General features: G+C 41.2%; 1 protein-coding gene across 4 annotated transcripts in view; it reads left to right on the top strand.

The window, feature by feature from the left end:
- dtnbp1b (dystrobrevin binding protein 1b) overlaps positions 1–17,380 on the top strand; it is a 40,515-nt gene that overhangs the window by 19,380 nt on the left and 3,755 nt on the right. For 2 of the 4 annotated variants that reach the window (XM_030064136.1, XM_030064134.1), the window contains exons 1-2: positions 10,037–10,384; positions 15,156–15,323. In XM_030064136.1, the coding sequence (XP_029919996.1) occupies positions 10,336–10,384; positions 15,156–15,323 (217 nt within the window). In that variant the 5' untranslated portion in view covers positions 10,037–10,335. Of the gene's footprint in view, positions 1–10,036; positions 10,385–11,874; positions 11,957–15,155; positions 15,324–17,380 lie in introns of those variants that run through there. The other 2 variants (XM_030064137.1, XM_030064135.1) reach the window with 2 other exon arrangements.

The following is a 17,380-nucleotide window of genomic DNA, read 5'->3' as shown; positions in this document are numbered from 1 at the left end:
GCATGCTATAGAAAATGGTCAACAGTAATGTCAAGTATGCATGTATAGTCCCTCAAGGCTCCATTTTGGCCGCTGTAATGCTCTCATTGTATTTTACTCCATGTTGATCAAATTAGAAAGAAACATGGAATTTATTTTCATTGTTACGCAGATGATGTTCAGTTATATATCCTGTGTAAATGTGATAATCCACCACTACTCCTGTCAGTACTAAACTGTCTGGAAGAGATTAAAAGTTGGATGGGACACAGTTTACTCCTCCTAAATTATGACAAAACAGAGGTTGTCCTCTGTGGCCGCCCAGATTTGACCAGCCAGTGTTCTTCAACTGAGCCTTCACTGACACATGAGCTCTGCGGCCAAACAGCCAAGTTTTTACCAACCAAACATTTTAATGATTATTGTGATTATTGTAACTCCCTGTGTTTGGGAGTCAGTGATGTCTCCATTATATTATGTTCAAAATGCTGCAGCTAGATTATTAATTGCAACTTGAAGAAGTGATTATATCTCCCTCACTCTCGCCTTACTGCATTGGCTATCAGTTCATTTTAGAATGCATTTTAAGATTCTTTTATTTGTTTTTAAAACACATGGCCAAGCACCACCTTAATGAAGTTATTCGTTCATAGAATTCTCTTTTTAATTTCCCCAAACCTTAGTTGGACTGAAACATTTTACAAAGCCACCAGCTTTTCCATCCTGGTAAATCCCAACTGGCATATTTGTGAGGCACAATAAATAGCAACATGTTCTGTTTGTTGCAGCACATGCATGGAAGCTGTGAACATCGGCCCTGCATGTGTTCAATATCCTCCATCTCCCCTGCCGCTGACCTTCCTACTACTGTTTGGCTCCTGCCTGTGTGTGCTTGTTTCTCTCATCCTGTCTGTTGTTTGGCTGCATGCTAACATGTCCATGGATGTATGAATATACGCATTTAGAAAGGCCAGGCCTTGTAGCAGCGGAAATGTTTTTGATGCAAATGTCGTTTGACAGTGAGTAGCAAAAACCTAAAAGATGCTCACATCACCCCCACAGAGCACGTTTGCTCATCCCTCCCTCCCTTCCATCTCTCTTGCTTCCGGCGTATTCTACCCACAATATTTAGATTTCCGACTCTTTTCACATTCATTCAACTCAGAACAAAACAAACAGAAGTGGCTACACATCCCAGAGCTTAAAAGTACAACTACAGCTGCTCACTGCATGCCTGAGCAGCAACAGGACAGTTTTGTGCAAAGAAAAAAAAGAAGGTACTGAATCAAATAGGGCATTCAAGGATAAAACTCTAATGGAATTTGGGTGATAAGTAAGATATCTCAGATCAGACAGAGGCATAAGACAATTCTTGTTTCACTGCTGTGTCAAATCAGATCAGAGCTGGCAAAACAATGCATTTAGAGGTTTGAGATGGGGCAATTGTCACAACAAGCATGATGTGCCATATTATGTAACTGTGTGGCTGTGTGTGTGTGTTTCTTATTTTATTGGCTGAAATATAACACCAAATAAGGTTATCTTTAACATTTCCAACATTACAAACTCCAACACAATGTCCTGCATCGTTGTACATTACTGTCACAAAAGCCATGCTCCTTTTGGCAACATATAGTGTCAGTGTTATATGCTTAATGCCCCTTTAAGGCCAATTTATGTACTCCCATCTCATGTGAAAGTGCAATTTCATGGACATTTAACTACAAGATCACTCAGTTAACCTCTTTGTCACAGGACAGATATTTGGTTGTGTTTGAATGTCTTTGATTTAAGCTGCTGAGGCCATTTAAGGCTCCACTCAATATGGGAAAATCAGGACTGCATGAATTTTTGGTCTGTTCCCCTAAGTGTATCCCCCATGTTTATTCATTTTCTAGCTCATAATGCCCAAACAGTTTATACTGCTGGTGCTTTGATTACTTTAGAGGTGCAATGCTCTGTTGCTGCCTGGGTTTTATCAAATCTGGCTCTAAGCTCTTCAGATTATACACACCCAGGCTGCATTTAAATCCCCTGCAGGGCATTCAGTTTGATATTGCCCGAAATTCTAGAATCAACAATTAGAGTTGAAGTTGGCCCAGGGCACTATGGACGACCACATAGTTTTTGTCTCTGGGCAAAAACAAAAACGATCGAATGTTATGACAAAATATAGAGAGAGAATAGAAAGAAAAACAAAACAAAACAAACAAACAAAAATAATGAAATGCTGCTAGATCTTCAATCTCACCCTGACACACTGCTCAAGATGATCATTGACACCATAGATGTGGCCTCCACCCCCCTCATATGACTTACTTGGTACATTCCTTGTCCAATTGTGCAGTCTAATGTTAGGAATAGTTGGTGCATGCACATGCACATTTCAGTCTGCCCATTAAGATGTAAACAAATTATGTATGCCTGTCACTCCATCTGCCTATTTTTGTCTGACTGATGGACAGACAGTGCAGCAGGTAAATGAAAAACGTCAGCTTCCCAACATCATTGCTTGTCTCTCAGGGCTTTGTATGACAGGCCTGAAGATACCGAGGTTGATGCGGAGGGCTATTAGGCTCTGTTTATGTACCTGCTCCTGGAAAATCTATTTCTATAACTCTGAAACCTACTCTCTTCTCCAGTGCTGCGCATGGTGAGACCTCCTGCTGTGCTTTGCCTTACGTGGTGTGTTAGCAAAAATTATGTGCAGTGTGTCTTCTCACTCCCACTCAGACTGGAGGATGTTTACTGACAGATGGAAGGGTGGGGGCTTGATGTCTGCTGTCATGAACCATAAACCGAGGAAATATTTGACAAACTCCAGACGATTGCTGTAATCATACCAGCACCTATGTCTTCATCTTCAACATTAAGCTTTAGACCAGTTGACAGGTAGTGAAAGATAACTAAACATAAGAGTTTGAACACTGACTATGCAACACTGCTCTCTCAATTTCCTTTGTGAAAATGGTTTTCTAACATAGCACCCATTTCTAAAAAGTGTATTACTGGCAGGAGTTGAATCTAAAGCTGCATATCATTTTCTCGGTAATATATCTATTTTCTCTCAGTATAGCCGCACCTCATTAGTTGTGGCTGCTGCAACACTACAGTCACTCATCTGATTAAAAACCAGAGAAAACTAGTTATATATGCCTGCCAGCTGTGAGCATCTAGCAAATTACCTAACAAGTGTAAGCATTTTTATACGGTACACTGCTATATAGCTATGCCAGCAGACAAATAACAAGTGTCAGAAAAAGTAAACATTTTTCATGCTTGCCAGAGTGTAGCTGATGTCACCAAAAGGCTGTTGAGTTTTCAGAGGCTGCACTGTGCATGTATGAAATGCCTGTGCCAGTGACCTGTTTTTCTTCCTGTGGTAATCTCAAGTGAAAGAAACAGGAAGTAAAACTTCATTACAAAAACCTATTGTACAAAAATGGACAGGAAAATAAATGGAAAGGTGGTGGTATTTTACTATAGAGCTGCTGTATGGGGTTTAATTTTCTTTTTTGTTGTTATACCTTTAGTGACCACACCCATGGAGACAGCTGTGGGTTTGTAGTAGAAACATGTTACAAGTCACTCTTTTACTCTTTGTTACCAGAAAACAACCACACCTAGGTTCCAGATATCTTCCAGTTAAAAAACATTCAAAATATCTCCAATTACACCTGAGCCAAAACACCCAGAACTAAAATGTTGGGTTTTTGTTTTTTTGTGGTGAGTACATCTAAGACCAGCCAGTCTGTTGCCATGGTAACGGTGTCATGAGTGGGGCAGAAGTGGAGGTGAAGAGTTGCAACTATGCTTCACTGTCTCTTTGTGAGAGCAAACAGGAGGAGGACAGCTCATGCATGAGGGTTAATGCTCATATTTGTAGGACAGAGGGCGCGTTCATTTTTTACTATTGACTGGGTTTTCTTCAAAAGATTGACGCTTTTTGGTTTATCTGTTGTCACTGTGCCATGTGTGGAGTGTGAAGCCTTCACAATGAAATGTGGTAGAAGGACTGCGTCTGGGAAACTCCAATGTTCTGGACACCCACATTGCCCATAGTAAATCACTTAATCCATTCAGTATCCTGATTAAGACAGCCCTCTGTCTTTGATGCTGCAGTCTGTTATACATTCTGTAATCTGAATAATTTATTACAAAATGTAATCAGCAGTGATATATTGTTGGATGATATTGTCAACTCCAATATGGACCTCAGTGGGCTTAAAGGTAAAATTGGGACAAGCCTCTTGTTTCCATATAATCAAAATGCCACTGAAGACAGTTGACAGGGTGGAAACATTTTATGTCATTCTGAATAACGTTTGCCAACGGTGCAGAAAGTATTTGTTTTGATCTTCAAAATGCCTCCCTGTCCATCAGAAAAATAAATATCAAGTCAGTCATGCCTGCAATTTAAATTTCCCTTAGATCCGCAAGGTAAAAAAAAAAAAAAAGCCTTATTAACATAAACTATACTAAAAATATATATATACTATATGCCAGATAGAGCTAATGTGTCACAAATATTCATGTGTCACCATGTGGTTTAAAATGAATAGTACAGTAGATGTGCAGACTATGTGAAGACGTCCCATCACTGGGACATTCAGACAGGTTTCCAGCTGGCTGTTTGGTATTTCCCATGAACTGCAAAGTGCGAGCTGTTTATATCCCTGAAACCAGTGTTGTGCATGAATTTGTTAAATGAACACCATTCATTGAAAGTGCTGATGTTTTCAGTGAACAGTGAACTGAGCGTGTCAGTTTGCGATTAATGAATGAGAACATGAGTGTCATTACCTCTTGCTAGAGATAACAACTGTTATACAGCGCCTGAGAGCAAGGATTTACAACAACCGGTACACAGCAGCTACCTGCATTATCTGAACTCCGTCCATATGAGTGCTTGAATGAGTTTTATGAACAGATCAGTGCAGAATCTAAGGGAAAAAATCTTACATTTCTGTGCAAAATGTGCCCGTTGAGTCTGAAAAAATAACTGTCAGCCACACTGACATTGAATTTGAAAAGACACATCGAGTTGCATCCATTAAGTGACTGATGATCACAAGAATTCATTAAGAATGGATAAGACCCATGAGAGACCGATCTGTTTTGAGTGCTATATGAAACATTGTTTAAACGGTAAATCGTGTACTCACTTTGTTTTTCTTGTCTTTTAAAGTAATATTTGTCTGGAATTCTATTGTAGTGTGCAGTAATTGATTTAGTTTGAGAAGTGGGCAGTGGTAATGATTGGGGAGCCGGGGATCGATGGTAGGAGAAGGCTTTAATAAAAAAGAAGTCAGATCAGCTCATTTAAAAAACAAAACAAAACAAAAAAAAAAAACGTAAGAAATGATCATTAAGTAGTTCATATTTGTGACTGTGAATTTAAATCAAAATTCAAAATTGTGAGCAATGAACATGAACTAGTTCATTTTAATCTGTGTAAACTGAACTTGGAGATAGTTCTTGTGAAGTGTGAACTTGCACAACACTGCCTGAAACCGCCACTGGGGAAAGTTGCGTCCTCCGTGCTCATCGAGGCCTGCACCGGTCAGGCACTCTTATCAGAACGTTAACTCCAGTGTACAAGGGGACAAATAACTGGAGGCACCATTGCACTCAGTTCAACTCAGGAACAGCCCCGGACCCATCCAGATACCCAAACACTATCTCAGCCATCGTCAGCACAGGAACCTCACTGTGTGACCTCCACTGGCTCCACAACATTTTTCAGCCATGTGCCCTACAGCTTCCCATCCAGCCACAGCATTTAACTTTGACTTTGTCCATCTGTACACAAGAGCATCCTCCTATGTGCTGTAACATCCTTTTAGATCATTCCAGCAATATCCAGTGCAAACTGCCAGGTGTATGGAAGATCACGGTGCACAATGACAGCAAGAAGCAGCTCAGTCTCAGTAGGTGGCACACATTACAACACCATCAGATCTTGGTGATGATATTATGTATAAAAATTAATTCATTGCAATTATAAAGCTTCACAATGTCGTCTCTTTTATCTTCTTGCTCTCTCTCTCACACCTTTGAATTACTTAGTGTCCTCATATAGTTATCAACATGTCTGCGACCCGTGTGATGTAGATTGCTGTATCTCTGTATCTATTCTTCTAGACATCTCCATTAGTATTCATTACGGGCCAACAAGGATCAATAGCTAACAGAGAATCAATGGCTTCAATGCAATAGGCCAAACGCACTCTTTCAGCTTCACAAGCATTCTGGATTACGTGTGTGTGTGTGTGTGTGTGTGTGTGTATGTGTGTGTGTGTGTGTGTGTGACTACATGCATGCACTACATTGATTCCTTCATAAAGTCAGCAGATGAGGAATTGTAGCCTACAAGGACTGGACAGAAAACTTGTAAAACTGCCATTAATAGTCCAATAGGCAGGTTTGCACTTTATCGTGTATGCGGGGTGAAGTGAGGTGTGTGTGTGTGTGTGTGTGTGTGAGTTAGGGAGAGACACAGAGAGAGGATGATCTGTGTGAAGATAAAGTGCGACATTTTGTCTCTGAATGTGGAAAGAAGAGAGTGAGGGAGGCAGGGAGAGGAATGCACACAGACATAAAACAGACATAAAACAGAAGCGGCATAGAAGGGCACAGGGTGAGACAATGTGTGTGTTATAACTCAGCTCATCTGAACCTTTCCATGCTCCCTCTCATTCACTCCCATGAACTTAAAGGAAAACCATGGACTGGTCAGTGTCATTAAGCTAGAAGATGCAGTCTGCATGACAGGGCACCGTGCTGTGTTTTACCCACACAATGTGAAAATGGGAATGAAAAATATCTCTCCATTTGTGGTGTTCGACTCCTATTTCTCATTCCCTGACATTTTTTTCCCCCTCAATTATTTATGTTTTACCTAGCATGCTGACATTATAATAATATGATATGCCTCCAGTCCAAAGCTAAACATTCATTCTCCTCTGATCTAAGTCCAAGGTTGAGCAGTTGATGGAAGACAAATAGTGTTGGACTGGACTGCAACATTTCAGTATAGAACAGCTAAATACTGCTAAATACATTTTCTTACTACTGTCACTTGAATTTTTTTTTTTTTTTTTTTTTGCATATGTGCATTTGTATAATACACTATGTGGTTACATTCATGCATTTATTTGTGTGTGAGTAAAGTAGGTTACGAGTGGCTAAACAAAGAAATGCAACAACGTGACACTTTTACCATCAAAGAACTTCTACTGAAAGTCATTAGAAGGCAGTGATTAGAAGACGTTGATGACTGAATGGAAGCCTCATTCTGCAGAATACACAATAGAGTAACCTCTCAATCACAGCTGCCAAATCAATCTCTCCCTCTGTGTGTGTGTGCGTGTGTGTCTTGGACGCAAGTGTTTGCTTGAGCATGTTTTTATTTGTGTGCACACAGTGGTGCAGTATGCATGTCTCCATATCATGCATACTTGGGACTATACTTGCACATAATTCTGCATGTGTGTGAAAGAGAGAGAGGGAAAAAAGTGAACTAGTGTGTTATTTACAGCATAGGGGCTGCCTTTGGCGGAAACCTGAGCACTTGAGAGATAGCAAGGCGGCCAGAATCTAAAAATACCACGGCTGAGTGAGCAGGGCTTAAGCAGAGGCAGTGGCTGTCTCTACTGTCAAGTCTGCCTCTCGGTCCTCAGGCTGCACGCTGCTGTCTCAGAATGAAATATTAGGCCTTTATACCAAACGGAAACAAATCCATCTAAGACCAGACAGTTAATTTAAAGTGACGGGCAGAACAAGTGGGGGAATTTAATTTTCATGTCGGATATTGAATGTTTGATCTGTTTTGGTGAGTCAGTGTGGTGCAAAGTATATGAAACAACAATGATGAAATGGTGGCTGGATTGTTTGAGTCCAAAAAAAAATGCACTCATGAGGAAATGAAGACATTGGTTTGGGTTTTCTCCATGACAGGATATCCCCAGGTTGGAAAATACAACCCCCTTTTGAAGTTATTAAGTTTTTGTTTACAGAAACATCGCTGAGGATACTGTCATCTATAACTGCAAAGTACTGGGTGATTATTCAGTTATGTAGCGTTTTGGAATGAATCCCATCAGTGGTGCATTTTTCATAACAAATGGGCCCAAGTGAATTCAGTACAAAGACCTTGACTTGCACATCAACAGTGGCTGAATTTTTCTTTGTCTTTTTTAGCTCAGACTTTAAGAATAGATTTGGTGACAGTGTCCCTGTCTTCACGGTGTCTCTTCAAGACACATGAGGGAAAACACACACACGTCCTCTCTGTCCCCCCTTAGTTTCGCCGTCTCCTTCTCTCTCACATGCACACACAGCCTCAGATGGCCATCAAATGTGCCTAATAATGTCTTTGTGCACACACACACACAAGTGCACACAAACAACACACATGCAAACACTGGCCCCACTCCCAGGTCTTTGGCATGCATTGAAGTTAGACTGGCCAAAAACTCTACTGTTGCTTTCATTCCTCCATCTCTTCATCTATCCATCCACCATGACTCCAAACCTCCCACTGTCTCCACTGGCAGGGCCTAAGGCATCACCTGATATGTGAAGTGCACAAAGCCTGAAGAAGTATGGAACGACTGTGGAGTGACTTTAAAATTGGCTCTTGATGACAGCTGGAAAGATGATATTGCCGTCTGAAAGCGAGGCAGTTAGTCTTAGATGTTAGTTTATGGTCACTTTAAAGGAGCCCACAAGTGCTCTACACTCGATATTCTTTGTACCTCAGGAATGTTACTAAAAAGAACTCTGAAAGTGCACTAATTGAGATGAAATTAGCACTTGAAAAATCATGTAGAAAAGGAGCCATAAATACCGTAAATTAAATATAATCGCTTCCTATTGTGAGGGAGCGCATATTCGACACTGAATGTGCACAAGAGATTTCGTGACCAGGCTTGCACGACGCACACTTACCGCCAAGATTTGCATTCTGCTCTGTGAGTTAAGCTGTGAGGAAATTGCTCAGTTCAGTCAGGATCCAGGACTTCAGCTGAAGCCTGAAGACTTGAACTGAATCACTTCTGATGGCATGTTTCCTCACTGTTGAAAAGCCTTCTCGAATTCCAGTATTGCACAAATAAAAATAGAATATCACTGAAGTGTAGTTTTGTAATTAGTTACTTCTGTGCTCTAGGGCAATGCAGTCTGCATGAGAAAATCACTCACAAAACATTCATTCATATATAGACTCATATAATCCGCCTTTTAGGTTCAGTTTGTTAGGCCATAATACTCTTTTCGCCTTCATACACAGTATCTGTGTGCTGCTGCTAGCTGTCAACCTGATTCAACATTAACTCTACAATTACTGGAAAATTGTGTTTCTCTTTCTCTGAGCACATGTACACTGACAAACACTCATACCATGTAAAAGAACATTAAATTAGCATTTAAGTGACTAAATGCCAAATGCTATTTAAATTAACTTTTAATTAGCGGCAAACTACATCTTTTCTTGTCCTAATTCTAGGAGAGAGGCAATGAAAACCTAAAACCATCTGAGCTTAGATGAATTGTTTGATTGTTTATTTGATAATAGGATCTAATAGGATCTAATTGAGAACTACATTTTTAACTCCTCTTTCATTTGTATTGTCACCTTTTTTTATTTGTACTTGTATACATGTTTTTGCAATAGGTATGCTTGTTTTTCATACCAATAAAGCCGATTTGATTTGTTCATACACATTTACACTCAAATCGTTGCATAGACACAAATTTGACATTTGAATTTCTTTATGATGTTTATTCGGTGTGTTGCACTCTGCCTGTTTCCTTTGCCTCATACTGAAATTGTACATGCAAACACACAAATACATACACAGGTGCATAGCCACCCACTCATAAACATCCACAAGCAAGCAAACACAAATGCGTAAGCTGTCAAACATTTAGACACAACTACACTAATGCATACATGTAGGCACAGCAGGCACACACACACTCTCTCTCACACACACATACACACCCTTTCCTGTGGGTTTTGCTTCCTGCATTTACAGGATAGACACCAGTCGTTTCTCTACTACTGAAAGCAAGATACAACTGTAATTACATTATAACTCTCATTCCGTAATGACCCATTTGCACAGATAGCCATCTGGAAAGGCAAAATAAGATTATTTATCATTTCTTCTGGGCCACACAGTAGAGAGTGACAGGAGACACAAGGAAGACATCAGACAACATGAAACATAGGGTGTGAGCCAGACTCGAACCCATGCCAGTGTGAGTACACGGTGTATACCTAAGCCAGCTGGTCTGCACAGAGCAAGAAACAGCCTGCAAGTGGACAGTATCAAGTGTTTGGCCTGCAGGATGATTGTGGGAACAGATTCACCAAGTTGCATGGCAAATACAAACTCAGGTAGTACATTGTTAAGTTCTTGTTTTTCATTTGAAGGGTTTCAGTGCAAAATATCGTATATTCACATATCCAAAACCAACAAAAAAGCCGCCTCCGGTTCATTGACTATGACTATGTCCTCTTGAATATGACTTTTTCTAATGAAAGGCTCAACATAGCTTGCAGCTTCTGTCAACTTTCAAATAATTTTGGTAAAACTTCTGTGTTCATCGCAGAGCAAATGCATTTGATAATGTGTAATATTTTACATGTATGACAATATCCTCTGTATATAATTATGGTTTAAAAAATAACTTTGTTGTCATGGACCAACCAACATGATGATACATTATTTAACTTGACAGCAAGTGCCACAGGCTTTTGCACTTAATGCATTCACCACTGTACATATGAATCATGTCATATCACAGTATATGATGGACTATTATGTGAGACTGTGTATGCATGCGTAATGCATTTATGTTTGTACGCACAGTGTAAATTAAGATGTGTAAGTGTGAGCCTCTGAGTGAATTAGGGTCCACCTGAATGTGTGTCTGTATAACCGCATGTATGTTCACACCCCGTCCTGTAAGGATTGAACTTGTTGGGCTTAATGACTCATGCTCTTAAAGTCATCATCACCACAGAGTTAATCCTGCGGGCTAAAGAAGAGCTAGAGCTAAAAATAGTCACAGTGGATAACGTGCGTAGAGGGATATGGTTGTCTGGTAGATGATGATGAAGAAAAGAGGAGGAGAAGGATGGGGGAGGGAGGAGAGCTTAGTTAGAGGAGAAGTGGCATAAAGAGGAAAAATTCATGAGGCAGACAGGTGGGCTTATGTTCTAAAGAAGGTTGACAAGATACAATAGTCATCACTGAACGATGAAAATTTAATCTGAGCGACATTCTGAGTGACATTAACCTGAGCAATTTCTTGTGCAGGTTTTGTTCATATTTTTGTGTTTGAACTACATGGGGAGCATTTCAGTCATTTATCAGGCATGTAGACACCCTCAAAACTATTTTATGTTGATTGGAAGGAGGAAGGAAAGAGAAAGGTCTAGAGACAAATGTGGACCGGCAGACAGAGACGCACACACGTACAGTATGTACAGAGATAGATGCTGCAAGTAAGTTATTCAGGCTAATAATGGAGTGAAAAAAAATTTGATTAAAGACAGAGAGATAAAAAGGCAGGATCTAACTCTCTCATGAGTGCTGTCTGTCTGCAAGCCCTAATTAAGACTAAACACACTGCCACCCCTCCTCTCTTTCTCTCACTCACTCCCACTCTGTCCCCTCTTACTAACCCCATACAATGCTTGACAATCTGAACAAAGCTTCCCTGAGGCCCCTAATCTAATAGAGCAGTCTCGAGAAGCCATCCACACACAAACACAGACAAACACACAACAGCCAACAGGGAGGGAAGGACAGAGAGGGGGGGAAAGATGAGGGAGTAATGGAGAGAAAGACTGATCGTCAGATAAAAGAGCAAAAAGGAGGACACCAGGAGAGGGATGGAGCGAGAGAGAGAGAGATTTTCTTTTGCGAGTCTCCGAGGGCAGTTGGTGTGGTGTTCATGATGAGTAAGCTCCGGTGGGATCTCATTGTTCCCGTCTTTGTGTGTGTGAGTATGTGTGTGTCCATCTGCTGCGAGACCCCGCAGGGCCCAGCCTATTTTCTCAGGGGACTGGTCTTTGTGAGGTTGCCCACTCTCTGATCCATTTTCTCGACAGCAGAGTCAACACTCCTCAAGCTCTGTGGTATTGATTTTGTGTGGTGGTGCACATGGAAGAGATGGAGCAGAGTTGTGTAAGACAGAATAGCATCATCCCAGATGTAAACTCACAAGTCACAAGGAGGAAATGTTCAAATGACAGAGCAACCGAAAAATGACCGGCCACAAGCTGTTTGTGTGTGTGTGTGTGTGTGTGTGTGTGTGTGTGTGTGTGTGTGTGTGTGAGTCCCCTCCTGCCGACTGATTTATTACGTCATTATGGAAGCTTCAGAGACAAAAATAACCTCTTGTCACTGACCGTACACTGACATTGCTGAATGGGTATTTTTATACTGTGTTCTCTACGCTGTCATGCTTTCATCATTGCTCTTTCATCAAGTAAACAAATAAACTTTTTCTCCTTCTGTTACTGTGGCCAAATTTATGCAAGAGCAAAATTCAGATTCTTAACTGTAATAAGGGCAGGAAGAGGAGGAGCAGTTCATTTCTTTAGAGTTAGATTTTAACTTAATTTCAGCAGTAAGACTTTAGTAACTGTATGCCCTTCCACTGTAATAAAAGAAACCTTGCCAACACCCAGGGAAAAAAAAAACAGGAGTCAATACCTTTTTTCTGTGGAAAAATCATTTTAGATATTAGTTCAGATGTTGATCTTTAAACTACAAAAATGCTTGGTTGGCATCAAGGACACAACGCTTAGTTGATTCAACTTGCACTTCTCATAGAACCTTTTTTTTTTTTTGGCAGTATTGAAAACTCTTTTTCTTCTTCCACACACAGCGTCCCTCAAGGCTCAATTTTTAGTCCATTCTTTATTGGTGCATTAGCGTTATTCATTTCATGGAATACCTTTACTTATTTATTTATTTTAGCTTGTTCATTTTTTCGTAATGTAGAAAAGCTAAGGTTGTATTTGTATTTGCACGTACAGTTAACAAGGTAATGCATCATACAAATGCATTTATCAGTCTTCACACACTAAAGTTTCTGGCTATATTCACGGAATCTGTCATGACATGAAATAAGCGGTTCACAGTTATGTATTAGTTCCTGTGAAAATTCTCAGTAGTTCTGTTTTTATGGCATGACAAAAATGCCATCCAGGTTTATGTGCTTGATGTCTGATTAAGAAAAGGAATAAAGGCAAATTCAAACTGTCAGGGCATCCCTTTAACCCATCACTCCCCATATCTAATGTTGTCTGTCCATGAGCGGTAAAGACATGTGTCATGTCAGATATGTCAGTCCAGCTCCTGCACTGTGAGCACTGTCATGACTTTTGCTAGTTAGTGTCAGGGAGTGGTCTTATATAACGCTCCTGTCTATCAGAGGGAGACAGGGGAGCTAGAGGGCCTGTCTGAGACCCCAGGCTGTAGCAGTGTCCATACACATGAGGGTTAACTTGTGCACAAACACATATTGTTGTCTGGCAAACACACGGACACACACACGCACACACACGCACACGTATACAGACACCGCCTCTTCCCACCAATAGGAGCAAACTCCTCCCTCCCTGTCTCTTGTCCACACGGCCTGCGCAGGAATCCTAAACAGTGAGGACAGAGCCAAGTGCCCTGTCCAAGCCAGTCACAGTCTCCCCCACAGTCCTGCCTGGACCAATCCAAGTCCAGTGAATGCCTTGTCAAGACCAATTGCATCCAAGCATTTTGTACAGCACAGATAATCATCTTGTGTTTCACAAGTGTGCAGTTTCACAAATTAATTGTATTTCCCTAAATGAGAAAGAATACAAGGGCATTTAGCGATTCACAGCCAAACTTGCTATAGGCTATATCAGATTCTGGCCATCTAGATCACTGTTATCAGACTAAAGCAAGTATGTTAGTCAGGGATTTTTTTTCTCTCTCTCTCTCTCAAGGTTCATGGATGCAGTGATACATCTCTGCTGTATTCCCTTTTGAGAAAGTTCTTGCTCTGTGATTGGTAGCATGGACTTCCTGAACCTTGAACTTTGCCTTTACTAGAACAGGAACACTGAGGGTATAGACTGCATGCGATGAGGTTTGGTTAACTGAAGCGTACACAGCAGAGGGGATTGTATGCATGAGCCTTTCGAGAGCGTGTTCCTTCATGTGCAGTGCACTGGAGACGGGGCACTGAGTTAATGAGGGCCTGGAGAATCACGGAATATGGGAATGCTGTAGAGCTCTCATCTATACGTCGTTCTAGTCCAATAGAGACTGACCCCGGCCTGTGGAGGATGCCTTTGGCTGGCTGCTATATGCAATTGCGCCCATTAGTTTTAGATCATGATGCATTTGCCGGAATCAGAGCATCTGGGTCACACACACACACACACACACAAAAGGCAGAAATGTATGAAAGTAGGTTCAGTGGTGACTATGTTGTCACAAGTTTCTCTTTGCCAAGAAGGTTCAGTTTCACCTGTTAGTCTGTCTAACTTGGTCTTGGGCCGAGCGAAAATTGACAAATTTTTTGGTTTTGATCTGGAGTGTGGATTTCATCATTTATCCATTGTAGTTATTTAGGCGTAAATATGAAACTAATGAAGATAAAGGTATAATTCCAGGACTATAGATATTCTGGACAACCTGCTGCTGTAACACACATCTTTATTGGGTCAAATAATAATGATGGCTTTGGCATGTTGGCAAAAAAAAAAAAAAAAGTTCAAAAGTTCAGTGTTGGCAGTTTGTGCTCACTCAAAAATGAAGTAATAGATAGTCTTCTTTATTAATTTAAATATGTCCCACTGATGCACATCATACAGTTTGGCTACAGGCTTTCCTCAGCACAAACAATAAGAAGCCATATAGTTGAGATGTATGTTGTATTATCAGTGGGACATGTTTGGAAAGTAATTAAAAAAGGATATTTATTCATTCTGGATCTGCTTTTGGCTTCAAGCACCATTTTTTTTCTTTCTCTATAGCCGTTTGTTCTCTCCAAATGCCTTCTGGTTTGCCATGTTTTTGTCTCACAAACTGTAAAATATTCTGACATTAATATGTACAACACAGCGCCATATTTTTGTAACTCTCTCCGTTCTTTACTATTCCCAGTGGAGCTGGACTCGGAGCATGCACAGAGGGTCCCGGGGGCCGAGCAGGGTGGGGTCCCGCCCCCCCAGGTCAAGCTGAAAGAGAGGCAAAAGTTCTTCGAGGAGGCCTTCCAGCAAGACATGGAGCAGTACCTGTCTACCGGCTACCTGCAGATTGCTGAGAGGAGAGGTGAGATAGGGGAGTGGTGGGCCAAAAAGTACTCTGTTGGTGCCCTGGGGATAAAGTAAGGTTGAATAGTTACGCTCTGCAATGCTATTCAAATACAAGAGGAGCTTCAAAAGTAACATTTCTTGTACGCTTATGCTTGAAAAACAAAAAGGAAAAAGGTCGAGGCAGTGCTGTCTGCAGCTGACCCTACCTATTTGACAGCCAGACACACCCGGCACCCAAATGAAATAATTCCCAGGCCCCTGATTGTATCTGCTGAAAACTTCCAACTTTAACTACATAACACCAGATTGAGCCATAATAGCTTTCCGCAGCGAGGCTCTTCACGCTGAGCTCCTGTTGCTAAACACACAAGTGCCGCCATTATTTTGAAAAATGCCACCACATCATATAAATGTAGTCTTCCAGTGGGATTGTAATAGAATCTCGCCACAGTTTACCCCATGCATTACTGCCAAAAGCCGGTGCTAAAATACCCGAAGGACATGCCGAAATGAGGTACTGAATGAGATATGTGGCTGGCTCTGAAAGATGAATGGGAGTCTATTGGCCCTGCGTTTGTAAAGTGATTTTTCTTCTTCTTTTACTCATCTATCCTCCTCCCCTAATCCTCTGGAAATGGCTTATTAGAGGAGATTGTGCAATAGGCAGGAGGGAGGGAGGGATGGGGTGCAAGGAAAGCGACCGAAAGAGAATGTGAGAGACTGCTGTGTTTTCACTGTCACTAATCACAGGTTGTTGTTGCTGTTGTTTTTATCAATGTAGCATTTTTCATAATGAATCCCTTAGACGAAAGCAGTCACAAAAGCGAGGTTTTAAGGTGCCGTGAGGGATTGCTTCACACCTCATTATCTGAAGACTAAGTCAGGATGGTGGGTTCCCTCACGGTTTGAAGAGAGTCAAGGTAGTTTACATTTAGACTTCACACTTCAAATGATAAGGAGTGACAGTACAGCATCAAGTATGTGGGCTGCTCAAAAATAAATCAGTGGTTACACTTAAGTGGGTCCTCATTAAAATGCATGCAGAAACGTGCTAACCACTTGCAATCACTAGCAATGTTTGTAATCAGGTGCTAATAGGGGTCATTATTCTGCAACACTGAAAATGAGGCAACTGTGTGAGAGCTGAAAAACAGAGAGAGAGAGAGAGAGAGAGAGAGAGAGAGAGAGAGAGAGAGAGAGAGAGAGCCAAGGAGAGAAAGGGCTGTGGATGTCACTGAGCCATTAGAAGCCAGTCTCAAGGGTCTTACTCACACACACACACACACACACACACACACACACACACACACACACAGCAATCTCACTGCAGGCTAAACAGTCCTTCCCAGCAGGGGGACCTTTTAGGCAAGGTCATGGTGGGGCTAAAAGAAGAACATGTTGGAAACCAGTCACACGGAAATGATGTTTTCAAAGCATTTTTTCTGGACCAAGACTTTCACAACAATATAGCCATAGTGTTGGAGTGTGTGTGTGTGTGTGTGTGTGTTTGTGCATGAGCAATCATGCACATCTGTGTCGTTTTGTTTGTGTGTGAGAAAATCATCTCCATTCTGGGGGGCAACATTGAATCAGCATCCTCGAGACGATGTTTCATGAGCCTGAATAGCTGGTATATGGCAGTAATTGCATTGCATTACAGGCTAGATATGGAAATGCACATGAGAAGAGGCTGCATACTAAGAAGTCATTAGGGAGCATTAGAGCGGAGTTCCTTTAAGATGTGACACATAAAAAGCAGCGGAAGAGGGAGAAGGCTCTGCTCTCTTTATATTACCTGATAGATGTGCAAAATGTGTGTGTGCAGGAGTGATTTCCTGTGCATGTAGGCCTAAATGCGTATTTCCTTGTGTTTATGTGTATGCATACATTAAATTTGTCTCGGTGTATGTGTTTAGGCATACAGGCATCAGTTTATATGTTTGTAAGAGCGTGCCAGTGGCAGGGCATTGTTGTGTGAAAATAAAGCACTTATTTTGGTGTCTGGCGTCTTGTATATGTGTGTGTGTGTGTGTGTGTGTGTGTGTACTTGTGTGTATGTTAGTGTGCTTATGT

The sequence above is a fragment of the Myripristis murdjan genome, chromosome 11 (assembly GCF_902150065.1).
Source record: "Myripristis murdjan chromosome 11, fMyrMur1.1, whole genome shotgun sequence".
NCBI classification, from domain to species: Eukaryota; Metazoa; Chordata; class Actinopteri; order Holocentriformes; family Holocentridae; genus Myripristis; species Myripristis murdjan.
The sequence above is the reverse complement of the archived record's forward strand: the minus strand, read 5'-3'. Positions and strand labels throughout refer to the sequence as shown.